General features: G+C 48.1%; 2 protein-coding genes across 2 annotated transcripts in view; both read right to left on the bottom strand.

The window, feature by feature from the left end:
- Window positions 1–1,891: 1,891 nt before the first annotated feature.
- Window positions 1,892–7,599, bottom strand: CLEC19A (C-type lectin domain containing 19A; the record flags this gene model as incomplete). Its single annotated transcript, XM_079542932.1, has 5 exons — window positions 1,892–1,971; window positions 2,409–2,541; window positions 3,627–3,720; window positions 4,125–4,290; window positions 7,509–7,599. The coding sequence occupies 5 exons, from the start codon at window positions 7,597–7,599 to the stop codon at window positions 1,892–1,894; spliced, it is 564 nt and encodes a 187-aa protein (XP_079399058.1).
- A 2,001-nt stretch (window positions 7,600–9,600) lies between these two features.
- The window catches only part of SYT17 (synaptotagmin 17), a gene marked incomplete at both ends in the record, with an annotated part of 28,879 nt that continues 10,908 nt past the window's right edge, over window positions 9,601–27,571 (bottom strand). The window contains 3 exons of the mRNA XM_079542896.1: window positions 9,601–9,797; window positions 19,662–19,817; window positions 20,604–20,724. Coding sequence (XP_079399022.1) covers window positions 9,601–9,797; window positions 19,662–19,817; window positions 20,604–20,724 — 474 coding nt within the window. The remainder of the gene's footprint in view (window positions 9,798–19,661; window positions 19,818–20,603; window positions 20,725–27,571) is intronic.

Below are 27,571 nucleotides of genomic sequence, written 5' to 3'. Positions count from 1 at the left end.
GCAATGCACTGCTGTATGACAGCAGGCAAAAAAGCCTGGAAAAAACACATGCATTACCTCCTGTCCAACATGCAAAAGCTACCCTAAAATAATTATTTTCATGCATAAAAGGAAGACTCTCAGAAAGGAAAGTGAGGAGAGAAGGTAATGCATGGCATGCTGTGCACAGAAACCAGTCTTATTTCACTGCTGCAACTCAGAGCATCAGTGACCATTGCTCTTTTGCTGCAAGTGTTCCCAGCATCCAGAGGATGCAAGCCCCTCACAGGACAGCTCCTCGCCACCTCACTGCAGCCACTTGGCTTCCCAGCAGCACCATTTGTTCCAAAACCACCAATTCCATGGGTCAGGAATATCCACTAAAAGAAAAACAAAAAACAGAACAAATAACAACAACAAAAACACAACAACCCCCCCAAAAAACCAACCAAACCACAAGTGCCCATGGGTGAGTCGCAGCAGCAATAAGCAAATCACCATATGATAGAAAAGGTTTGTAGTTCTTGAGGGAAATAAATGGGTTTCATCTTCTTGAATCTTGCAGGCTGACTAAACACTGGGTGCCCATCCATCCATCGCATGTCTTGACCAGGGGCTTCTGCTGAGTGTAAGGTTCTGCATGCACCCACAACCAAAGAAATGAAGGCATCAGCAGCACGGACTCACCCCTCTAGGAGCTGGGCAATGGGGATGGAGAGGAGAGCATCTCCCAGGTAGAGTGCTGGGACGCTCAGCATCTCTGCGCCATTGAGACAGCCAAACCAGCAGCACAGCCCAGGTACTCTGGAGGTGGATCTGCTCTTTGGGTCCTCCAGCCTGGCTGTGCTGAGGGACCCTGGGCATTCACCTCCATAACAAAATGGACGGGGTGAACATCCTCTACCACACAGCATTTTGGCAGAAAACTGCTGAAAAGTATACATATATAATTAAATATATTTTAAATGTGTTCCTGGGGTGACAGTATTTCCTCATTTTTAAGACTGGCTCCAACACACAGCCCCACTTATAACTACAAATGTACCCCCACCAAGTTTTGCAGCTCCATTCCAAGGTCCCAGAGAGAAAATGTATTTTAGCCAAAAGCAGAGGTGGCTGTTAGGGGTAAAGCTGTCTCAGCCCTGCTGACCTCACTGCACTAATACAATCACTCTGGAAAGTATGAGCTTTGAGATGTGTCTCAGCTGGTGACATCAGGGACAACAAAGCAATTTCATGTGGGAGTTTTTACTCATCTTTGCAAAGGATTTGTCTTGGTTTTGTGTCAAGATGAGGAAAAGGACCCTGTCCTGCCTGGAACAGCCTGCAAAGAAGGTCCTGTGTCTTAAAGCTGTTTCTTAAGGGATAATTGATCCTACCTAAAACCTATCCAAAAGCCTGTGATGATAATTATGTTTTACATATTACTGACAAGCTTATAGGAAGCAATTAGGAAGAATTAATATTGCATTTGCTCTTTAAAGTCAGGAAGACCAATCCAACTGCAGCTGATGGCACAGCCACAGCGTTTGGCACGTGTGTGCATGCTATATGTGTAACTCACACTTGCTGTCCCCTTACAGCACAGCACAGCTGCTCCAAGCTCTTCCCCCCCCCCCACCCCAAGCCATCATCATGACCCCACAGTGCCCAGCAACAGCCCATCCCCTTTCTCCCAATTCTTTACCTGCAGCCACAACTCTTCTGCATTGATAAAATAACAGATTTCCTACAGATTTCCTGTGAGAGTTTATTTTAAACCCGACCCCAGGCTTAAATCCGGGTGGCCTCCATCGCTCTGCAACTCACTTGTCAGCGGACAGAGCTCCAGGGCCAGAGGTGAAGAGCACGAGGCCTGCTCCATCCCGCGCTGCCCAGCGGAGGCAGCACGAAGCTGGGCACACAGTCAGACTCAGTCCAGGGCCAGCGAGGGGATTTTGCAGACAAAGGGGAAGGTCCGGCCGCAGGCGTTGTCGTTCCAGGAGCGCAGCGCTGCCCCAAAAACAAGGTGTGAGGCAAAGCACCCAGCCCTTGGATGCCTTTGGGCTCCTCACACAAGCAGGGTCTTGCCGTGCTTTAGTGAGAGCCCATGGTAGCAATGGAAGCGAAAGCTGGCCAAGGGATGTGCTTAGCAGCAAGCTGTGCACGCGGGGGGGGGATCACAACACATTAACTTTGACTAAATTTAGTGATTCTCCAGTGATGCTCCCCCCTAGCTGCTGAAGATGGATGTAAGCAGAGGGAAAGCCTGTGTGTGAGTGTGGTTATAGAGAAAACACCCTGCTCTGTGAAGAAAAGCAGAAAATAAAGATTTTAAATGCAAATCGTCACCCTACCAAGCAGCCTCTTCAGAAAAGCACGAGCAGCAGCAGACAGAATTTATTTGCATGCAAACAGGACTCGGTGTGCCCTTGAACTGCAGTGCTTACCGCTGCTGGCCCGGTACCACATCTGTACACAGTCCTCCTCCTCTGGGATGGAGTGGATGCCGTCATCGGGCTGGCTGCCATCCCAGTAGTTGTAGTCATAGGAGGTGCCGTCTGTCCACTCAAAGTGACCCTCCTGTGGGGCACAGGCAGAGGTGCAGCCACTGCGGAGCAGTGCCCCTCAGACCCTGTCCCAAGGCAACCCATTGCCACATACCCAAATGGGGATGGGTGCAAGACACTACAGGGACACCTGGAGAACCAAGCAAGCAACTCATTGAGGTTATACAGCTGAAGACCTACCCCAGGGAGCACTAGCAATCTGCACCACAAACTTATAGCATAGAACCATACAGGTACTGAGGTTGGAAAAGTCTTCAACATCACTAAGTCCAACCATGAGCCTGACTTACCATGTCCTATCACTAATCCATGCCCCTCAGTGCCACATCCACTCCTTTCTTAAATACTTTCAGGGACTCCACCACCACTCCAGGCAGCCCATTCCAATGATTCACCACCCTCTCCACGACAAAATTATTCCTGATTTGCAATCTAAATCTCTCCTGGCACAACTTGAGACCACAGACTGAGTAGCCCCCACTCCCTCAGCAACTCCTCATGACTTGTTTTCTTGTCCTCCCTCAGCTTCATTGCTCTTCTCTGCTCATGCTCAAGCAATTCAATATCCCTCTTGTTGTACGTTGATTTAATATCCCTCCATACTATAATTCAAGCTACAGTAATAAATGATAAGGCTCATTTTGCTTTTCTTAAGTGCCCATAAAACATCAGTGGAAGGCAGCTCCACAAGATTGCAGTACTGCACAGGGGTTCTCTTGAAATCAGTCTTGCAACTGAAGAGTGCAAAATTCTGTGTTCCCTCTCCTCCTTTTCTTCTTCTTTTTGAGGAATTGCTGATGTGTGACGGTTCTGATGATCTCAATTTTTATATCATCTAGTAATATGGTGAGGAAATATCTCCAACAGGCCAGTTTTTTAAAAGCTGCAGAGCATCATAAGAAACTTGGTGACTTTTGATATTGGAGAAATTTTCAGTCTACGAAAAGAACAGCAATAGACTTGGCTATTCTCTAAACCACAGAATAATTCTCCAGTTTCCAAGGAAAGAAAACCTAAGCAGGAAGGAGGCTGCCAACACACCTACTTACTGCAACAACCAGGAAAACAGGAAAAGAAGCAGAGGCTGGGGCTGCTCACCTGTCGTAGGTCATTGAGCCCCGTCCAGATGTCAGTGGGGATGCCGGGCACGCGGCTGTTCACCAGGTCATACACGAAGACATTCTCTTCCCAGCTGGCAAAAGAGCAGGTGTGCAGCAGTGAGAAGTGACCACTGGCAAGGGTCAGGGACATGCCATCACCATCCTTCCCAGAGCTGGACAAATGGCTCCCTGTCTATTAATTGTGGTGATCTGGTGCCAGGCCTTTGCAAAAGGTGTGTGGTAGAGGACAAGGAGTGGAGGAGCAGAGCCCGTGTAATCACATCAGATTTCTACCCCAGTTCAGGTACAGGAAACACACCCTGCGGGAGATTCAGGGAGCACTACAGCATTATTTCTGCCAGCATAGCAAAAAGCATTTTCTTCCCCAGCTTTGCATGCTCAAGACAGCAGGCTGGCCTTGGTTGTTGTATGGAATTGGATGCGGTCCCCATGTCCCCGCTTTCCCAGAAGGAAGAGGACAGTCAGCGGCTCTCACCTGTGAATGGAGGCCAGCTTCGCTGACCTGATGCCAATGGAGAACTCCGCACAGTAGAGGTCGGCCTCGGCCCAGGTTTTGTTGATGGGGAAGTAGCGGTAGCAGTGCCCTTCATACTCCGTCCAGAAAAGAGGGCAGGAGTAGGCATGCACAGGCTCCGGCAGGGCTGAGGGCAGAGCAAGGACACACAGGAGATGTAGGAGAAGCAACTGCCACCCCTGCTCCTTGACAACAAACCAAAGCCATACACGTGGAAAAAAAAGCAGCTTTGGCCGAAGCCATTCAAAATTTTGCACAAGCCCGAACAAATTTTGCAAAAAGCCATGAGTTTCCCTATTCTAGTGGCCACCTAGAAGAATATTGAGACGTGCACTGCAAGCCTGTTTGACGTGGTATCATGCATGGGGTACTCCAAATGAAAATACTCACTGGTGCTACTGAAGACGAGATAAGAGCTCTTCTTGGCTCCATCAGACACCAGTAGGGCCGCTGTGCTGGGATGGGGCTGACACCACAGCAGCAGGGCTGTGGCCATGCACTGCTCTCTTGCTTGTACCTCCTGGAAGGCCACAGCTCCCTCTCAGCTCCTGTCCTAGCCCAGTGGCAGCCATGCACACCAGCATGCCTTGTGTTGTGGGCCAGAAATAGCCCTGGAGAGGCCAAGGGGTGCAGTGCTGCTCTATCTGCCTCCCTGGGAGATAAGAGGGGCCCTGCAGAACTCTTCAGCAAGGCAAGAGAAGTTCCTCAAGTGAGGCTATTTTGGGGGCACAAGAGGCATTTTTGGAGCCCTTACATAATGTAAAATTCGCAGCAGCATGAACACATCCCTCTGCAGCCTCCTTTATGCGGAACAAAGGAGAAAGAGCATACACCAACTAACACTAATACATGTGCATGTCCCAAAATCACATAGCAAACAGGCTGAACCCCCATAGCCCTTGGGTTTCGAGCCTTGATGTGCCCCAGCTCCCTCAGCATCAGCTCCTGCCTCCCCCCAGGGCTCTGTTGGAATGACTGAGGGGTCAGAAGCGGGGCTCAGGGCACAGCCCAGCCCTGGGAGAGGCAGATGCCACTGAGCTACCCAAGCAGGTAACAGGCTCAAGGCCGGAGAGGTCAAGGCACTGCTGAAGGGCCTCCGGTGTTGAAGAGCCTGGAGGGAACTGACTGCCACCATGGGTCAGTCAGTGGTGAGCAGAGCAGATCCCCACCAACAGCCACATGTAATGAGGGGGCAGTGAAGGCAATGTTGGTATGGCAAAAAAAGACGAGGAGCAGCTTCAGAGCAGTGCAGCCAAGACCCAGGCAGCTCAGCGGTGATGCGTGGCTCAGGATGGCATCCAGCTTGTCTTGCAATGGGAAAAGCACAGCCCTAAGAAAAGTGAGCCATTGTTGTCGCAGCCGTAGAGCAGAAGGACCAGGCATGCCACAAGCTGATGTGATTTCCTGCGGTGTCACACAAAGAGTGGGGGCAAAGGACTGGATCCAGGGGAAAAGGCTGCAGCCCCCAGCTGTTTTACTGAGGTGCAAAAAACCCTGGCAAACTCTTCACCTCCAGCAGCATGGTGGCAAAATTCACAGGGCAGAGACCAGCAACTCCCTCCCTTCCCGGATCACACTGGGGCCCTCAGCACCCCCTGCCCCAGAGGATCACTGCCCCCCTCTTGTCCAAAGCAGCCAAAACTGAGTGGAGATGCAGACGGCCCTCCTTTGTTATTCTGCGCTGCTTCCCATTAGGTAGCATTAATTTGATGAGCTTCAGCGAAGCAGAGGTGCCAGAAGGAATTTAAGGTTAAATATACCAAAAAGAAAAAGAAGGGAGGTCAACATTTAATTAGCATCCTCTCTCTTGGGTCAGGATCAGAGGCTCTGGTGCTCTCTTTGGAGGAGGATTTCTGCTCTTATGTTTACAGGCAGCGACAACTGGGGGTGCTGCCGTGGTCTGGGAACTTCAGGAGCTATTTTTAGCAGAAAAGCCACAAGAAATTTCATGCGTGAGTATATAAGCACACTCACAGCTCTATAGGAAAACCTCATAACCTAAGCCAGCAGCTGAAAACGATACTTAATGTAAACAGGAGTGGGGCATATTCTGACCAGGTCCTCAGGTTTAAAACCCCCAGAAAAACGTCCCCCTCAGTAGCATCAGCTCCCAGGGGCCAGAGCAGCGCCTGAAGCAAAGCTACCATCTGCAACACCAACTTCCTGCCAGCCCCATGGCACGTCAGCCCTTTGTCCCCAAATTTCTGGTCTAAACTTGACTGAAGGTAAGATCCACACTAGGTAGGTAACATCCAGAAAAGCTGGAAAGGAAAAATGTAGGGTCAGAAAGAGAGCTTCGCGCTCCTTCCATTTGTTTAGAGTTCTATTTACTTACTGCTGAGACCCAGCTCAGAGCCATCAGGATCTCCGTAACGGGACAAACCCTGTGTCACAGCCATGCAGAAGCTGGCAGAGCTCTGGCGGAAAGCTTCACTTCCCAACACCAAACTGAGAAATCCCCAGGCACTTTCCTGAGGCTTTTTTTAATCAGGATGCTACTGAAGGAGACACAACACTGACTGCATGAGTCCCTGCCTCAGCAGGGTGGAAGTTCCCTTGTGTCTGAGGGTTGGCAGCCACTGATGGACATGGAGATCAGACAGTAACTGGGCAATGTTTTGCACACCCTGCAGTCATTTGTTTTTGTGTCGCTGTTTTTTTGTTTTGTTTTAGGTACCAGTCACAGATTTCCAAGTAAAACTTTAAAGAACATGTGAAGAGCATCAGAAAAGCAACATCCTCTCAGACAGAGAGCTCTGCTTTTTAAGACCCTATAATAAAACCAAGCTGTCCTTCCAGATTGGAATCTCATGTCACACACTCTCAGAGATGTGAGGCTGCCGCAGCCAACAGCAGCAGCCCCCTGCGGCTCTGCTACAGCCAGAGGTAACAGATAGCAGTTATCTTGCATTTTTGTACTCCTTCATTAGTGGGGGGAAAGCTGCCATTGATGAGGCATCTGGCAGCCAAGTATTGATCCCTTTCCTCACGAGTAGCACTCAATGCTACTCTCCCTCTCTGCTCAGAGCCCTACAAACAGTGTGCTGCACTGTGCACAGGCACACCTCCATGCAGCCCCGTTAACAAGTTTGCAACACATGTAAGTGGCACAGAGCAGCTGCTGTCACTCCATGCTTCAGACTTACATACAGAAAAAAAAAGCAGAGGAATGGGAGGAACCACGTATTTATGTCATTTTTCAGGTTGCTCTGGGCTCATCCTCCCAAAAGAAGAAGTTGACAAGCCTGAGAATTCTGGAGCAGAAGAAACTGATAAGTCCACTGCTGCCCCTCCGAGAGGGCCTGACCTCGCTGTCCAAAATGGGGTAACCGCGTTCTCACTCACCTTGGCTGATCTTGATGTTGGTCTGGGGGAAGGCGCGGGCAGGCAGAAGCGCAGCAGCCAGCAGCACGCACACAGCACGGCCGCAGCCCATCGCCGCAACTCCGCGGTGCTCGGCTCCGGCCAGGGCGGGCGGCGGCACTGGGGGCAGCTCCGGCCCCACCCGCGGCAGGAGGCGGCCCCGCACCTCCCCGCCGCTGCCCTCCTCCCCGAGCCGGGCGGGGATGCGGCTCCCGGCGGGGCTGCGCTCCCGTACTGCCCCGCTGTGCGCTGTGGGCTGGCTGTTATCAGCGCCGGGAGCTCAGAGAGGAAGGCGCTGGCCGTGCTGCCCAGAGCAAGGCTGCTTCGCTCGCTCTGCCGCCCGCCTGCCAGCTCCACGCCGTGCTCGTGCCATCCTGCAACACGAGGAAACCTCCAGCATCAAGCAGAGATGCGATGGATGCTCCAGAATGTCTCCTTTCTGTGGTCAGAACTGTGTTTGGAAATAAACTTCAGATTTAAAAAAGAATAACACAACATTGTATCAAGTCATTTTCTAGTATCAGCATACAGGTAAGGGAAACAGAACACACACATGCTATAAAACTGTGACCCCATTATGCCTCCAGCCAGCACTGGGCACACTTCTTGGGAACACATTCAGTGCTGTTTCCTTCTAATTCTTAGCATCCAATCCAAATTTACAGCTTTTTCTGGGAGTGCACCAAACCCTGCTCTCTTGTGGATGCCATCCCTCTAGTACGAGTTGTGAATGCGCTGAAAGCAAGATACAGATTTTCCTACAGTCACAACGCTGGTTAAAAAAAACTAGAAAACCAAAAAAACAACTTTTACCATATGTAATAATTTGGGGGCAGCTCCTGCAGAGCACAGCGACCTGCAGTCCCACGCAGGCAAACACATCACATTCTGCCTCTCCAGGGTGCTCTGGCTGGGAATGCATGCAGTAGGAATGGGGCTCTTGGCCACCAGGCAGGCAGGGCTGTGCCAGCTCCAGGTCTGCTCCCCCAAATAACCCTGGGCTCACCCACAGTAAAAAAAGGGCCTGCTCCAACCTTCTGGCTTGTCTTTACTAGCACCATAAACATAACTGAGCTCAACGGAAGAATGAGTTCTGCTAACAGTTACCACCTCAGGGTGCGTGGCACAATTAAATAGACTTTTATTTTCAATAAATATACAATCTGCATTATACCAGACAATATGCCGTGGAAAAAAAAATAATGTACAGAAGCAACCAACAGGACAGCTTGACCACACCTACATTCATGTGCTGACCTGGAAAACTACCTCAGTAAACACACACAACACAGAAGGAGTCACTGCAGTCTATCAGAGAAGTAAAATTGTGCATTGGGGGCATTCTTAACTGCAGAAGTACCCACAGCAGGTTTCTTTTACTCAACATCAGGAAGGATTGAGAAGTATAAATGCTACTGGAGACATTTACTCGCTATATCATCACAGTATCTATTGGACGCACACAGACTGCTATGGAGAGTGGCAGGCCCCGCTGCTGGCGGCACGTCGGCCCCGCACAGCAAGGGCTGTGTGTGCTGGCCACGTATTAACAGGAGCTTAATTCTGTTGAAACAAATACAAGGACAAAACTGGAGCCAGAATCGACTTCACCACAGCTTCTACCATTTAAAAAAACATCCTAGCCTAATTATGATGTTCACCAACGAGAGCACACAGGTACGTATATCTCCGAGAGGACAAGTCATGGATTTGGATCGTAAGGAGAGTGGAAGCAACTCAGAACTCTTCCCCATCTTGGCATGTCCTGTGGCACCTCCACCTGCCACCTGCTGCTCTGTCACTGAAACAGCAGAGCGGTGCCGGGCGCAGGGAGCAATGGGTCCGGCCAGTCAGGCGGCCAGTGCCACCGAGGAGCTGCTGGCACAGGACGCGGCAGGACACGGTTGGCGCTGCGGGGGTTTGCACAAAGGCCAACGCAGCCAGGTGGGTACCGGCAGCTGCTTCGGTCCGATGGAGCTGCTGTGGGGTGGGAGTGAGGTTGGGTGATTTGGAGGTTGGAGTTTTTTCCCCGCCTTGCCCGCCTGTTTGGTTTGGCCACCACAGGTGCCACGCCTCATGTCACCTCCAGGGATGCCGGGGAGACGCGGTCGCACTCCTCCCGCGAGCGCAGGCTGTGCCACTGCTCCACAGCCGTCCGGTGTGCATTGAGCATCCGGCGCCAGTGGTTGGACTCAGGAGCACCTGTGGAGTACTGACCGATGACGATCCGCCCGATGAAGTCGTTGCTGCTCTTCACGTTGTGCCCATACACTGTGGGAAGCAGAAACGGGGACAGATCAAGGAAAGCATACCGCTCAGCCACCCCGGGCACTGCCAAACATCAGCCCCCCAGGGGACAGCCATGTCCTGTGGCTGTGCCACCCCAGAACCTGGGATGTCAGTGGCAATTTGAGGATGTTTTTTGAAGAGCTTTTAAGAAGGTTTGGCCAGGACACTGGAATTTTTTGTGTGTAGCTCATCAACACAAAAGACAGGCTGAGCAGCTTGGAAAAAAAAAAGACAAGCTGCACTCAGATTTAAATATAACTGAAATAAAGAGGACCCACAAATCCACATTGCTATTTAGCAAGAATATGGTAAACAATTCTATCATCTAAACAAAGGCCTCTGTCCAGGCAAATCAGGATGCTGAAGCAAGAAAACAGCCTCGACTTGGGTAAATGAACAAGAATCATCTTCCAGATCCTTTGGAGGATGACATCCTTGCCATTCTTCAAACACAATGTTAACGACCCCTTGTAATGATAATCAGTATCATTGCCAAATTACAGATACGAATCTCACACACACAGACTGTCAGTGGGATGCTTATACAGAACCAATTTTCTGTAATTATAACTTGTTAAAAGGCCAGGGAAGTAACCAAGGGAGAGAGGCAAGCCTAACGCCCATCCTTTGTGCTAGCCCAGCCTCGTGGAAAAAAGCTGCAGACAGCTGCAGTCAGTAATTATGGGCCTGATGCTGGCCAAGGCTGCATGCTCCTGTTGGGCAGGCATAAAAGCACCTTGTGTTTTGAGAAATAGCCATAGCTCATTAGGAAGTTGAACCAAAAGTCTCCAAAAGCTGAAGCCAGGATAACCACTGGCTAAAGATTAAAATCTTTCCCATGAAAGAGGAGGACTTCTAAGAACAAATGCCTGCAGGGGCTCCAGGACCCAAGCAGGTAGGTTCAGAGGTGAGCGCTAGCACAGAACAGTGTGCTCCCTCTGCAAGTGGCAGCAGCCCACAGCACAACGTCTCAGCTTGGGCCTGAGATGCTTTTTCTTACTGAATGACCTAGGGCTATTTTTGGGAACAGCAAAGCTCTGTTCTCATGGCCACGGGAGCCACGCAGGCAGCTCCGTGCTACTGCAGCATGCCCAGCACCACACCAGCCCACTGACTGACAGTCCTCTCCACACCACAGCACCCTTGGCCACATGAGCAAACCCATCATGTCCCCAACAATTCTCCAAGTTCATACAATAAAAACATGACATGAAGTCGCTGACCATTTGAAGGAGGTACCTCCCCACCTTAGGGCATCCGTGGCCTCTCAGGTGGTCACCATCAGATCCTGGAGGTGAAGCCACCAGCACCTGGAGGCATATCTCCAGGAGGTGCTGGTGTCCTCAGGGCAGCTTTGTGCTGCCTGGAGAACTGCTTCTGAGGCTGCAGTAAGGAGCAGTAAGCCACCCATCCCTTCCAGTACACAGCCTGCCAGTGTTATTCATGGGCTCTCACATAACGGAAGAGATGTGATGTGTCTCACAAATGTGGCTCAGATGACTATGCTAAATGGCCTGCTAGAATTTATTACCCTAGTAAAAGCAAACATGATAAAAATCGCATAAAAGGACCCCCAAATCAAATGCTTCCTGCTTTTTTAAATATAGCTGTTTCTTCCTCACTTTTTTGATTTCCTTTTCTTTATTTCAAGCACAGAAGAGGACAAGGCTTAATCCAGAGAGACAAAACCAACTCAAACCAGGAAGTCCTAACCAATTGCTCACAGCTTCAATTAGAAGAGGCAAAGTATCCCAGGCATACCTATTCTTTGATTCTTAGGACACAATCCTCAGCAGGATTATAAAACCAGAGGGTGCATTAAATGCAGAGGCCATTTGTTTTAGCATTCACCCCAGCATTTTGATTTCTTATAATGTGAAGCACCTTGCTGGAGGTGTTACTGGTAAATAGAGAAGGCTTTGTCATCCTGATGGAGCTGAATCCACAGGACTCATCCTTCATCCCTTCTGTAGAACCCGACCTCTATTCTCATCCTGTCAAGTAATTAGTATGCTGATTCCTTCAGCATATTAATGTACTAATTGCACAAGCATTGTTGTTTCTCTCATTTTGATAATTTCGATAGCACAGAGGTAGACTTACATTGAAGAACAGGCTGGAGGTTTCCCAAGGCTGAGCTCTTGCTCACAGCACGCCTGCAGACCCTAAGTGGCAGCACCACATCCAGCCCAGGTGCGTGAGCCTGCAGCCTCCCCAGCCACCAGCGCCCCACGCAGCCTGTGGCCCAGCTGCAGGCCTGATGCTGCAGGCAGGGGCTCACAGGGTGCTCAGGGCTGATCCAAAGAACGGAAAGCACACGACGCAAAGAGCAGCTTCACGCACACTCACTCTTTCAGCCTCTGCAGGAGGGCCCTGGCTCTCCACTCCTACCCCAGCCCAAATTACCTGGCCCTCAGCACCCCTCCAGGGCCTAGAGGGAGCTCGGAAGAGATCTCAGATTAAACACCCTCCAACCTGCACTGTGGGCTGCTCAGAAGCAGAAAATAGGTTAATTATCAGGTGGGTCTGTTGATCTGACCCGCTCTGGTTACAGGCAGCAGGCGCTGCTTTCCTGTTAAGAAAGTGATTTTCCTGACAGAACTTATGCACCTGATCTCATCGGCTCTCTTTCCACCATTGCAGCAATTTACACAATAGCAACATTTATTTCCAGGCCAACTTGGAGCAAAAAGCAATTAAGGAAGCAGAGGTCAAACCAATTCCTTTCGCAGATGGTCTTTACTGAGAGATGCATTTATAAGCTGAAAGGCTTAAAAAAAAAACAAAAAAAACCACCTCTTTTTAGTAGAAATGCTGAAATATAAAAGAAAATTGAGTTCACTCGTGTCTATTGAAAGGGTTGAATACTTGAGGACAAAGCGATGCAATGCAAATAGAGCATTTCTGTGCCATCCTCTTATCATCACATTGATCCTAACTGACCCAGGAGCCTGCTTGTATGGCGTCAACCCAGCACAGATCCAGCCCAAAAGCTAATTTACACCATTTTCTTTAGCCAATTCCTTAAGCTTCCTTAAGGAAGTGCCTTGCTCAGTCAGGACCACGCACACCTTCAGCTCCTGAATGCCCCATGCCAGATGTGCCCGAGATTTCCCAAACCTCTGCTGCCTCCTGCAGGCACCAGGCCCTGCAGCCCCACAGCCTCTGCTCCAAAAAAAGAGAAATACCATCTCCTTTGGGCTACGTATCAAGCAGGACACCTTCACTCGATTTATATCAGTATGCCATCAACTTGTTTACAGTGCAGCATCAGCCATAATCTAACTGCCCCCAGAGTTTTAGGGTTTAATTCAATTTGTTCACATACTGCATATTTTAAAAGGCCTTAAATAATTGAGCATTGCTTTGTTGGATCACCTGCACCCCTGACACCCAGCTACAGCCAGCCCCTACTGCTGGAGGTGCTTCAGCCACTGATCTGGAACACTGGGTACCTGTATCAACTCTCAGGCTAGAAAGTCATTACAAATATATTACCCATTATGTTTTTTTAATTGCTATTGCCACAGCCTGTAAAAGCTTGATGTGTCACATCAGCACACTGGGCTAGACTCTGAAAAAATACACGTATATGTTCTTACTGCAAGAGCTTTGGAACACCAAGCTCTTCTAACCCTACGTCCCAACCATGATTGCATCCATGGAAGCACATGTGCTGTCAGTCACTGTTACGCTGCAATCAGCAAACCCTGCAAGCCTTAGGCAGCCAGCATGCTGCTCCTGCAGGCACACTGCACTGTGGTATCCTCAGGCTGCAACCAGACTGCAAGGAAAAGGAAAAATAGCAAAGACTTAACCAAAACTGCAGGTGGGCAACTGGGTGGCAGCACCTTACTGGGGAAATAAGTCTGGCAAGATCTTTATCTCCTGAGAAGAAACCCTAACTCTATTAGCACCAAGCCTTTAACTCCTGTGGGTCCACCCCCTCCAGTCCCAGAACTCAGTGAGCTCCCAGGCACTCCTGTATTTCAGTGTAGCACATTGGGTACACAGCACAGTGCAGCAAGCAAGCTGCATTTCCTTCCCCAGCTCAGTACAGGTAGAAAATCAGTGTCCAGCCTTTTCCGTGCTGTGTCCACCATCTAAAAGGTCTATTCTGCCAGTTAAATGGGTATGAAACTACTTCTGAACTGCCTGACATCAATATTGAAGAGCTACTTAGTGCAGAGTGGGTGTTGTTAGCAGGCAGACTAACCATGCTCACTGTGAAGGCCATGGGGCGGACTAAATTTTGCCCTTTGCTCCTTAAGTGTGGCCAGTAATATTCAGCAGAAACAGAAAAGCAAGGGAAGAAACACAGTAGGTTTGCACTTATCAATTTAATCTCTGCAGGCTCTGATTTGCATGGAAAACTCACTGCCCTGCACCTCCTCCATCAGGCTGCCCACAGCACCCAGCTGCAGAGGGAATCTGAACCCCAAGAGTGGCCAAACCCAGCCGCAGGGAGGCAGCTCCACATCCCACGCCCCCAGCATGGGCATCTCATCCCCAGGTAGCTTCACACCCACAGCAGCCAGCGCCACGCAGATTGTTCCTCATTTGATATACAGAAAGATTACAGCCCAGTGAGCTGCTGCAGTAATTTCTTTCACCATTGCATGAGCAAAACAAGATAAAAAGAGTGAGGTCGAGAGAGGCGTGACACTGTTTAAATTAATGGGCTGCAACATCAGCAAGTGCTGCAGGTCAGCTCCAAGAGCGACTGCTCTTTTCTTTAGAAGACAATTGCTAAAAAATTCCAGAGAACTCCAGAAACAATCATTTTCTGCCATGCCTGCAGTGATGCAGAGACTGAAGCCACCGACTTCTTATTAACAAAGTCAGGCAGAATAAAGAGTCTTCATTTTGCCTCACTTGCAAGCAACAGATTGGTTCAGAAGCACAAACATCCTGGTGCTCTCATTGTTATTAATCCTGTCTTTCTCATTAAAGTGGCCAGCCTGGTGCAAAAAGGCAAAAGTAGCCCTGAGCATCTCCTCCAAGCAGCCTGAATCCCGCAGTGCGGGCAGGCTGGAGGGGGTTTGGATCCCCCGGTGTCTCAGCAGAGGGAACCAGCACCTTCTCGTGCAGCAGCTTGCCCACAGCCTCGTGCCAAAGTCTGAAAGCAGTTCACAGCCCAGTGCAGGACCTCTGCCCCGGGAAGGCCCCAGGTGACTATTTTTATAGCCAATCTTCCATTTCCAGGGCTGGTTTGGGGTCCCTTTGCCCCAGGAGCAGAGGTGTTCCTGATGACCTGCTGGGTCACACCATGCAGAGCAGAGCAGCAGCACTGCTCTGTTATCCTTAAAGCCAGGCATGGACCATATGGTGTATGCTGCATAAATACATAAAGTATTTTGCAACACCAGAAACAAAGGCCAATTTCTGATCTAAATTAAACAGGTCTAAATCCTGAGAAAATCCTCTGCTGACATCAATGTTTTTTGCTTTTCTTCCTTCGACTAAGATAGGATTACACAGGTTTAAGCACAGATTGGATTCCTCTTCTGACCTGCAATATCTCTATATTCCTGATATATGAAACATAGATATCACATTGCTTCAGAAGCACAGGTCTAACAGAAACAATCTTCTAGCAGCAAATTGCCTATCTATTTACCTAAGAGATATTACATGGCCCAGCATAGCATTAAAAAAAAAACAGAAACCACCTCTTTTTCCTGTATGTCAGCATGGGGGAGGCAAAAAAAAAGAAGTTTCACTTGCCTCATGTTAGAGGAGAGAACTTTTTTTTTCCCCACAGATGTGTGCAAAAGACAAAATTCCTGAATTTTTGTGAGAAATCAAAGCAATAGGAGAAACAAGACATGAACATCTGAAGCAGCAAGTCAGAAATCAGACATGTAATGACCCCAAACAGATTGTGTTTTTCACCCCTTGCAAATGGGCACCTGAAGATGATGAAAGCATGACCTTCAGATGCCAGTATACAGCCAGGCAAATCAAAATTCACACGTATTTCTGGAGTAGCCTGAGGACAAATCTATTATCTAAGTTCAACCTGTTCCAATTATCTGAACATTTGGAAACCAGCCTATTAATTAAAAAAAAAAAATTGAAAATCCTTGATGTGTCTGCATGCCATTCTCGGGACTCTTAAAAAACTCTCGCTTTTAGCAAAAGCATCCCCTCATGTCCAACATCTGCACCACCAGTCTGACCACCACTGATCCAGACTGAATCCCAGATAACTTGATATCAAGATGCTTTGGGTAAATGCAGGTTTGAGATCAGTAAGAAGTTACTACAGTCATTAAGGCTGGAAAAAGACCACAAAGATCATCTAGTCCAACCATCAACCCATCCCCACCATGCCACTGACCATATCCCTCAATGCCACATCTCCATGTTCCCTGAACACCTCCAGGGATGTTGACTCCACCACCCGCAGGCAGCCGTACTGCAATACCTCATCCCTCTGAGAAGGAATTTTTTCTAATATCCAACCCAAAACAACTCCTGCAAGCAGTATTTCTTCAAAAAAGAAAGCATTTCTATCAAAGCAAACTGAGCACCAAAACAACACCATTATCAACACATCCCAACAAGGATTTTTCTTCCTCAAAAAATCCAAACTTCGTTAAACGGTTCTTACATTTCCCCAAGGGCTGAGGGAAAGCGAAAACAAGGTAACGAGGAATGAGGTATACTGCTATCGAACAGCAATCTGTTATTTTAATCAAGCACTTCCTATTAACTGGAAGTAAATTAGAGCTGCAGGATAAAGCGTCAGCACAATGTTGGGGCTGAAGACATGAACCGTAGCAGTGCTTGCTGCAGGGAACACTCACGGTGTTGTCTCAGCCCCGTGGAGCATGGCAGCCCTTGAAAGCACAGCTGAAGGTGTTCAACATCCCACCATTTGACTATGCTTCCCTAGGAGCTAAAAAAATAAACTAAAACAAAACCAACATGGTCCTACATGACCACATCGAAACGTGAAGAAAATCCTACAGATGGTGCAGAAGAGAAAGTGCCTGCAAGCTGTAAGTGATCAGAAGACAGAGAGTCACCAAGATGCGATTCGCTCCAGAGCTCCAGTGGCTTTTATTGGACCATCTGGACTTTACTGCACCGCAAACAGCATTACCTGATTGTTATTAACAATGCTATAATCATTAACAAAACACCACGGTGCTTGGATGTCAGGTGTCATTGTGCCTCTTGCTTTCTGAAGGTTAGGCTGGGACTTGGGGTTGAGTCCCAAACCTCCCAGGGAAGAACACACACTTGCAGGCCAGCACTCAGCCAGCCTGAGCACAGAGCTGCTGTTGCACAAACGTTCTCAGCAGTGTGCCCAGGGGTGACCTCAGGCTATTGCTTGGAGGCAGCAGCTGAATACCACTATCCACAGGACAAAGAATAATGAATGCCTTTGCTCAGAGGTATGTGTGCTCAGGAGAACCTGCTGTCCTTCCAAATTTGCCCTGCTAGGGCCAGCTCTCAAGCTGCCCACACCCAAGGAGATTTGCATAGGTCTCATTACCAAGACAAGGTGCTGGATGAAGTAAATTACAATTAAACATCTCTACAAGCTGTTGCATCACTAATTGAGCTTGTTACATCGTTTGATCATTTTCCTGGTTTTAGCCTCTTCTGGTGAGGAGCTGTGTACCGATGGTGCTCTGGTGGAGACAGCCTCCCCCCAGCTCATCTCACCTCCTTTTGGGCACCAAGTGGGGACCCTGAGGCAGCAACATCCCCAAAAGGCACCTGAGAAGAAGGCACACGTGCCCTGCACCAATATGGAAGGAAAGAGAAGCACTTTGGGTTGTGAACACCAATAACCTCCAGAATTCAGTCCCAACATGCCCAAGGAGTCACAAGGTTTAGTGGGCATGCTGGGGATGGTTGATGTTAGATGATCTTAGCAGTCTTTTCCAACCTTAATCACTCTGATTCTAAGGAAGAAGAAAAGTCTAAGGAATGGTCCCAAATACCCCAAATCTTTGCTCATGCTGAGCTGGCCCCACACTCCCCACCTGCACACACAGTCTTCCCATCCCCAGCACAGCTATGCCCTAATGTGGGGTCAGTCCAAGGGTGGTTCCCTGCAGCTTCACGAGGAACACAGTGCAGAGGAGAGCCTACAGAGCTGCCAGGCTGCAGGGCTGCCATTGGGAAAGCCACAGGAGAAACACGCACAAATCTCTATTAAGTGCACTGGAAGCCAGATAGTCTGTTCAAGACAAAAAAAACACCATGGAAAAAATAATAACTGTACTTTGTCTGATAGCACATCGCTCTGCAGTGTAGCTACACAGAGGGACGCAGGAGCTGATAGGGACTGGCACGGCTCCACCACCTTCAAATGAAGCCAAGCCAATGTAAAGACAGCTGTACACTGGGTCCAAAATATGAAGCCACAAAAAGGGCTCCTTTAAATTATTGAAGATATACTCATTTTCTGGCTTCAGTGACTGGCAGCTCTCTACCCACTTAGAGCAGCATCAACCACCCTTCAAGCACGATTATTTTCCTTTTCAATTGGACTTCGACTCAACAGCAAATTTAATTAACTGACCTAAAGGACTAGAGCCATGGAAAGAAAAAGATAAAATTAAAAATCAGCTCCAGAAAACAAATAACAAAAAGAACCACCACAACAGCAAACAAAAGCCTAGAGCAGAAATGGACACTTCATGATTACTTATTGCAACTTCCAAGGCAAGCATTACCAGCCAAGTACCAAGTAAAAGACACAGCACTGAAACCTGACTGCATTATGTATGATTATGAATCACACAACTAACTTCCAACTCACTTACTTTAAAATACATCCATTTGAACACACACACAGAGAAAAAAATAAAAATAAAAATAATCCAATAGCCACTTTGTCAATGCCAACTTCCTCAGCTTCAGAGAGGAGCAGAACACCCCCTCACCCTCCCTATCACACAGTGCTGATCCTGCAACCACTTATTCTCCTATAAGATGAAAACAAAGAAGAGTATTTCACATCTGTCATGTGAACACCTGACAGAAGCTTCCAAGCACACACTCATCATTGCACATGAAAGGTGCATTCAGGACAACGTGCATGCAAAGATGTGATTAATTACAGGCTTTTGGCTGAGGAAATATTTGAACATGAAGGGCAGGATTTAAATTACTGATCAGCATCACTTTTGGAAACAAGGTAATGGGTGGGAATTAGGCTCCCGGTACAGGCTGTGACACCTGCTTCTGCCGTGTAAGGAATAAAGTAAGTCAACATATTTTCTTCCAGATACAGATCCATTTCTGTTCTTTGGAAAGGTGATGAGTAATGGGCAGAAATCTGCCAAAAAATAAAATTAGAGGCACAGGAACTCAAGAGTGGCTGAGGGTGCAGCATATGTCCCCAAAGCCACCACTCAGCCCCAGCACTCCTCCAGTGGAGCTGTGCTGCAGGGAAGAGGTGATGTCAGTGCTACACGCCTGTGACTGCATCATCTGACAGGCAAACTACGTCAGGTAACAAAAGTTATCTTTGCCAATGGCTGGGTTTAGGATCATTCAATGCTCATCTCTTATTCTTCTGATTTTTGGCTTTATCACCAAGAGTGTAATTAATGCACAAAACCATTTCCAGTGGCACAAATTAAGCACAGAACAGGCAAGGTGCATCCCCAGCAGCTCCAGACTCAAGCTGTGGAGGGCTCTGAAAAGCACAGCATGCTTACTGAGCTACCCCAGAACTCCAGCAATAGCCACCCCTTCCAGGGCAGCTACCAGGACCAGCACTGCCCTGCATGGGCTCGCTGCATGCCTGCAAATGCTGTTTTGCTCACCTCAGAGGAGAGCAAGGCCACGCCACACCAATAACAGCAGCGCATTTACCTGTGAACACCAAGCTGGCATTTTCCAGTTCTTCCTGGGGAACCTTGAAGCTGAAGGACTCATTGTAGAAGGGATCTATCGTCCCCCGCATGCAGGAGGTTTTCTTGGTTTTTGTTAACTTCAATCCATGAACAAGCTGAATTTTCACAAACGGATCTGACAAAAACATAATAAACTCAGGCTGTACGTTACTGGAGTAGTGAGACAACGTCCTGGTTCAGGAAGGTTCAGCACAGCTGGGCACAGCGACACGGGGCTGGATCATGCTGGAGAACAGCGCTGGGGAAGGACTGAGGCCTGCAGCACCGCACAGCGGGGAGGCAGGAGCTGGGCAGCTGCCTTAGTAACGCTCCCACTGAAACCACACCAAGACAATTAATGACAGCCTTGACTCAGGCCAGATGCCCTGCTCTTTCTAAAAAATGCCAGCATTCTGACAGCAGCAATGCTGGGGCAGGGAGCATGGCCTGGTGCAGCATGTGGCTACCAGTCTGCATGCTCAGAAACAGCAGGGAGCAAGGCACGGACACTGTGAAAACCTAACGTTGTCCACAGAGCAGCTAGTTACCCTAAATAAAACCACTGCAGTATTATCACTCACACAGTGCTCAGTATCTTAACAACCTTAAACAGGCTGTCTTACAAAATGGAACGTGGAGGTAACTGGGACTTCTGGCTTCTCACCTCACTCTGGTTCAGAGATTTTGAACTTCAGTGTCACAAAGGCATTCATACCCTCAATTTTAGCTCAGAGTAAGTGTTCTGGCTACTTTGGTTACTGTTGACTACATATATAAAATGAGTATCCAGTGCCTTGTATTAAAAGGAACTGAGCATCCAAATCCCCCTAGATCCCGCACAAATTGCAGCCTTGCTGGCGGTCTGCTTTAGAAGGATATAAAAGCTGTGCACGAGTAATGTGAGAAATACCCTGCCCTTTACCTGAACCTTGGCTCATGTCTGTCTGAAGAAGCTGTTTTGCTCTAATGATGTCCACATTCAGTCTTCCTGCGCTGGGCAGGTAGTTTAATGACAACAGCAGCTCTCCCAGCTCAACTTCATTCTATGGGGAAAAGGGAATGTCGAAATTCAGAACATAGCTTGGAGGGGAAGGAAAGAGCAGGAAGAGAAATTAAATAAATCCCATTTGCCTAAGTGCCTGAAAAACAAATTTTAGTCACACTCTAAGCTGCAACCAAGAACCATCTGGTGGTACCTCGTGCTGAGCAGAAACAAGAAAGAATACTATCCCCAGATGAAGATCTGTTCTTTAACCTCTGATCGTTCAGCAGCTTTTCAGTAGTCGTTGCAAAGAGGACCTATAAGGAGGAAGGAATACAGGGTCAATAGTTTCTCCCTCCCCTTCATTCTGAGTGATTCCATGCTGTTCTCATCTTATCAGCCTCACCTCCTGATTAACATACACAACATGGACTCCATCTGAGATGTCCTCTCCCCTCCCCAGCCCCAGCGACCACCAGCAGCCCCCTGGGAACTTCAGGCACAACTCAGGAGCAGATGGTCAGCATGTCCCTGGGTCTTGTGGGAGGATCCAGAGCTGTCTTCTGGTACCCAGCTCTGCCCATCCCAAAAGGACTTAGCCCACCCCTTGCTTTTTGTCAGGATGTATGACAGGAATGTCACTGTTCAGCCATTATTTATCTTCCTTTCACTTTACTTAATGATGCTTAGAAACTGTAATTAATACTACTAATAAAAAGAGCTGGAGAACTGACATCACTGCTCCTCAGACATGACAGCACAGAATAACCTCTTCCCCTTAGCCTGACCTGGCTCAGAGCCACCATTACTCTCAGATGCAAACAATGTTCAGTGAAGCAAGGCTGGAGCTGCAGAGCCCACACCAGGGCTGGCCACCAGCCCCTCTCACTTCCCTGCAGAAGCCCAAAGCCAGCTCTGCATTTCATGGTGCAGGGAAGGTCCAAACCAAGCCGAGATTTGACCAACACTGCCCATTCCCAGAAGAAAAGGGAGCTGCTGTGGCATTGCTATCATAACAAAAGGCTTAAATATCTTTAATGATACCCCGATTTAAAGAAATCGGAGACTAAGCGACTGGGTAGACAATACAGAGAAAAAGCTGCAATACACAGCCAGAGCTGGCCCAGTTTCACCAGCAGACAGGTCAGCATGGGAGCTGCCCATCCCAGGCTGAGTGACCAAAGTGAGCACACCACAGCTCTGCCCAGACCCGATGTGCATGGGGCTGCCCCTCCAGCTCCTCACCCGCTGAGCCCAGTGCTGCATCTGACGTCACGTAATCATGTTAAAAGTTCTCCCGCAGGCGTTCTGTCTCCTCTGCTCCTGCTGGCTGCTCCTGGCGAAGGCAGCAGGATGTGCTCGGCATGCAGGAGCAGGTGGCAGGCTGAGGGAGGCCTGTGCCTCTGATGCCATTTTTTTTTTCTTTATATGGAAAATACAACAAGAGTCTACCTGATCCCACCACATACCTTCCCTGCACCCCTGGCTACCCCAGGGCCACATCAGCAGTGTCAGCCCCAAGCTGGTCCATCCTGCTGGCACCTTTCCTCCCTCCCAAACCAAAAAAAGCACCTGACTTCTTATCCCTAACTCCCTTCTTCACAGCTTCTCTCAGGTCACGTTATGCAGGTCACGATGAGATCAGAGGCTCATATTAACCACATGTATTTCCTGCTGTTGCTGCAATACTTTTGCTTTTCCTGGACAGCATGTCCCCTCCATCAGCCTTTGTACAGCCCCACATGACAGCACTCTTCAATATATGATATTTTCAATTACTTCCATCAGCAAGCCATTCCCTTAATACGTACATCATGCTCAGAACTCTTGCAAGACCAAGCCATACCCACATAAATTTTCATAGCCAACTGCTGTCCTAGATCCTTTGTGCAACATCATGCTCAATGTGATTCAAATGCCTACTTGTATCATTTTTTATATGTCCCCAAAATCACTCAGACAAATGTATCACTGGGAACGGCCACCCCAAGCATGGTTCAGATCTTGCCAGGAGCCCTCAGACAGCAGACAGCCACCCACCGCCATCACCCAGTGTCCCTCCTGCCTGGCAAATCACAAGAGCTAATCTCAGTGTTCACACCTGGCCTGTAAAATCTATCACCAGCACAGTAAGGAAGCATTATACAACCCACGCTAGGCAAACATGATCCACCTGCACTATCCCTCAGCTTTTTTTTTTTTTTTTCCTTTTTTTTTTTTTTTTTTTTAAATAACACACGAACATTTTTAATGCATCCAGCCTTGTTTTCCACTTGCATTCACCGCTGTGCTGGGTTCCATGCAGACTTTAATTCCTAGAAATTCAGGTACATTCAGACAGCACAAATTAAGAAGCTAATTAACGATGCTATTACCAGCTGGAATGAGACAGCCCAACAGTTTAGGCTGTAAATATCAGATTCCTGGTGCAGATGGAGGCGGGCTGACACCGGACAGGAAGGTAAGACTCTCTATAGATCACCTCAAGCTAAGAGTGCTGGACATCCAAAATTTGAGGTAACTCCATCTGGATCTGCACACTGTGGGCACAGCTGATCTCACTGAGCTGTGCCAGGAGCCCATGTAATACAAGCATGTTGCTGCCAGACAGTGCTGAGCCTTAACAGGGAAAGGGAAAACTACTTCCCTGATTTTCAGCAGCAACCAACATAACAGAGATACTGGCAACTCTCAGAGAACCCTTCTGACTACATGGGAGAGACACAAAATGTTGTACTTTGTGTGATCCACTGGACTCCGAAGACTACAACCAGTGTTAGGGAGTCTCAGATCAGGCTTACTTTCCCAAATCCCAGCGGAGCCTTTCTAGCTCTCACTGCCTTCCAAGTGTGTCCAGACTTTTTACTAATTACGTTAAGGGAGGTGAGGTACAATGCAGCCTGCAAAGGACCACGCAGAGTGGCTGCGCCCAACAAACAAAGTGGCACCACAGCAAGGCAGAACAACAGGAGTGTTTCCAGCAGTAACAAAAGGTGCTTTCACAAGGAAACCCAGCTCCCCAAATAGCCTACGGTATGAATGACTCAGACCTTTAAAAGCACTTAACATGAGCAGTGAACTGCCTCTGGTCCTATAAATGTATTATTTCTAGTTCAACTGTGAGAATCTAGGAAATGTGTCTCGATCCCTGCACTGTGGCCAAGGGGCACAAGGTGGTCAGCCAGCACCCACAGCTGGGAGCAGCCACAGGTTCTTCCCCAGCAGGCTGGCCGGACACCATCACACCACGCTTAGTTTTTTCTTGCTCTTGGCTCGTCATTTGCAGCCATCATTAACCAATAGGAAAGGAACTACCTGGGTGCTCCAAAAAACCCTGGGCACACAGTATACCTCTTTGGACTTTTGCTCTGCTGACCATCATGCTGTTTATAGACATCTCTATCAGTAAGAGCAATGTCAAAGCATGTTTTCTTGGGAGGACTCAAGGCACAGAAGCACAGCTTTTGTTCTGTTGCTTACTGAAGCCTTCCCAAATCTCACACTCACACACTGGCTGAGCAAAGAGGAACAGGAGCTTAACAGCACAAGAGCTGTCATCAGCACAAGGTACACAGCAGGGAGAGAAAGCGCATCTGAATCTTCCCTTTCCTGCCTGTCCATCAGAAACATGAAATGCTGTCTGTTTTGGTTTTGCCTTGGATGTGCTCTTCACAGAACACAATGTTCAGAGCTGCCCCTCAGGCAGCACCTCTCCAAGGCCTCGGTTGAGCTCCCATTAGCATGCTGACGATGCGCTGATTTGTGCAAGATCCCAGATGACCTGGGAAAGCAATTTCCTGTTTGATTAGGTGCCTAAGTGACATCGAGCCTGGGATGTCTGAGACTCTCCTGAAGCTGAATTTGCATTTCACTCCTGGCTGCTCCTCTCAGCCGCTATCACACTGCCAGCCCTGGGCTGGCCTCTCATCCAGAACCTTCTGCCCTTATCACCTGAGTTGAACCAAACACACAAAGGACAGCTTTGTTTTTTCTGTCCGCTCTGAAACACGAGGCTATCCCAAGAGAAGAAGAGGTTTATAAATAATGTCATTTGCACATCTTTTTTGATTAGGGCCATTCCTTACTAACAGCCCACCCTGGCTGCTCATATTGTATTGCTACAACACCAGCAAAACTGCAGCTAAAAACTCTCCCCAGTTCCCGACGGGAACCAGAGCACATTACATCAGCACAGACATCTATGCAACACTGCTAATGAAGTTTTAGATTGATTTTCCTCCTCCAGGTTATCTGTGATGATACCTCCAGGCACATTAGGAAACGGATGGCTTAGAACAGTTTGCTCTAACAGGCTCTCTACAGCATCCTGTGACACATAACAATCATTCATGGAAGGCTGAGCTACTGAGGATCAGAAATATATATTATATATAATAATATATTTATATATACACATATTTCAGGAACTGAAATATATATATTTCATTCCTCAGCACTGATTCTGCACCACCTCCTATAATTAGACAGCTATGCCTGAAAAATAGGGAATAAACCTTGACAATACCCACTTCCATTTTAATTCCTGCAACGCCGTACCACCAACATGAACTCAGTTCCACGCTGATATACACAAGGTTGAACCAGCTGCTGTGTCAAGGCTCTCTGAGCAAAGTTGCCAGACACTTTTTCATCTGTCCCATGCCTGCGAGAGAGATGCGTGCCAGCACGTTGCTGGGTAATGCCCTGCACTGCCCAACGTCAAACATAACAGGTACTGCAAAGACGGTACCTTCTCAGAAGTGCAACAGCTAACCCAGGAATGGCAGTGCCAAGAGCAAACTTAGAGCATGTTCACCTGGAGGCCTCCAGCAGAATGCCAGGGCCACCCAGGATTCAAGGCAAGGTGAAGGAAATGCTCAGAAGTGACTCATTTCTTGTATTTCAGATCCCTTCCTCACTTCTCCTTCCCAACCAAGGCATGGTAAGAACAACAGCGTGATGCTTGCTGTAGGCTTGTCTCTGAGGTGGGAGTCAAACACTGTAGAGCCCTGCCACAGGAGAGCTATTTGTGAAGCATGGACAAAGATGACAGCTCTGTAAAAGACCGTCACTCTAGTGCTCTCATAGTATGAAGTTAAAAAGGCAAGTCCAATACTTATCGCTTCTATTACAGAAATGGCCACACTGGGGAGGAGGATGATTTTTTATGTTATTTTCCGCCAACTACAACCACGCAAGTTTTTTTCTTTTGCAGAATGGTCTCCAAGCTCTCATTACTGCTGGTCTAAAACATTTATTCCTGCCTACTCAAATCTGCCAAAAGAGAAATGAATCATATGTCAATAAAAGTTGGGGTCCTTAACATGTGTTTCAGAATTAATCTTAACAGGAAAATGTGTGAATCTGAGCACAGCCACAGCAAGGGCTGCCAACTTCATTCATGGTAATTAAGTGAAGCCACACACATTTAAGCGGATATTTAAGGAGCGCAGCGTTCCCATCAGACTGGACTCAAAAGCTTCTCTGTGAGCAGCTAACCTAGAAGAAAAAGCCATCCAGAACTACCGAGGATAGAGAATTTGGCAGCACCTGCACTGGCATTTTCTACAAGGAGTCAGGCCTGCTTATTTGCTGGCCCTGATCACATATGGGATGGCAGCTCCCTTGTGCCTCCCTTTTGGATTCAGTCCCACCAAATGCTTAGCACACGATCCAAACTGAAAATATGCTTATGCACAGGCATGGTCTTATACCCAATGCTTAGCATTAATGATCTCAGTGCCTGTTTTCTTGAGAGGACAGCACACTGCTCACACACATGCAGTTTATCTGATGACACCAACTATACACATCCAGATGCAACAACTCCATTTCAGCCCATGTAACAAGCGCACAATGCCACACAGTCTGGTTCATTTGAGCAGTTGTACCTGAGGCAAGTTTCCAGGCTCTCAGTTAACGAGCAGCTCCACGAGGAGGTGACAGCGACGTTCTGCTGCTGAGGACCACACGCCATCCCTGCCCAGAAGCACCTGCCCTCCTCAGCACATACCCTGGCAATGGTTTCCAGGCAGCAAAACAGACATTCCACCCCACTGGTAGGAAGAAAACGTTCTCCACAGCCACCTGGATTCACTTCCCTCCATCTCTCATGCTCATCACGTTTTCCCCTATGAATGCCAGTAAAAAAAAGAAAAACCCACACCCTCACATTTTCTGTCTCCCATCTTTACATATCCCAGTGTACACCTATCTTATCTTTATCTCCCACTGCTGCTGGCTTTATGAGCATCTGTTTCAGCTTCTCCAGATCCCAGGACATGTGTCTGACCAACACCACTACTGGTGTCACTGGGTGCTTCTGTCCCAGTCTACAGTGATTTCACTACACAAAATGCACTTGGCAGACTCAACAACCCAACTCTTCAACCCAACAAAAAACAGATGAAGGCTGTTGCACAGCTAACCAAGCAAAGAAGTGAGAAGTATTAAAAAATATCTGTCAGCATGTCAAATCTGTCATGCCAAAAGGCAGAATCTCTCAACTGGCAATTTAACAATACAAACTTCTAGGACAAATACTACCGCTGTTGGAAAATATTAAGATGCAATTCTTCAAAGTAACAAGCTGTATTGTTTTACTGCTTCCAGTATTTATTTTAACCCTCTGATAGATGCGTTTATCCTTATAGCTGGAGGATGGCTGGCCCCTGACACAGAGGCTGAGATGGCCTTGTCCAAGCATGGCTGTGTTCAGAGCACTGCAACCACATTCCTAATAGACACAGAATACAGGAAAATGTTTATTGTGCAAAAGCAGAGAGGGGAAAAAATTTAAAAAAGCAAGGCTGCATGGTATGAATCACAGGAGAATAAGTGGGATGCAAAGAGACCTCTGTCCTCAGGTACTTCAATGTTGAGCCCATTATGAGCCACCAAAACCAAAA

This window comes from Tetrao urogallus, assembly GCF_951394365.1.
Source record: "Tetrao urogallus genome assembly, chromosome: 15".
NCBI classification, from domain to species: domain Eukaryota; kingdom Metazoa; phylum Chordata; class Aves; order Galliformes; family Phasianidae; genus Tetrao; species Tetrao urogallus.
The sequence above is the reverse complement of the archived record's forward strand: the minus strand, read 5'-3'. Positions and strand labels throughout refer to the sequence as shown.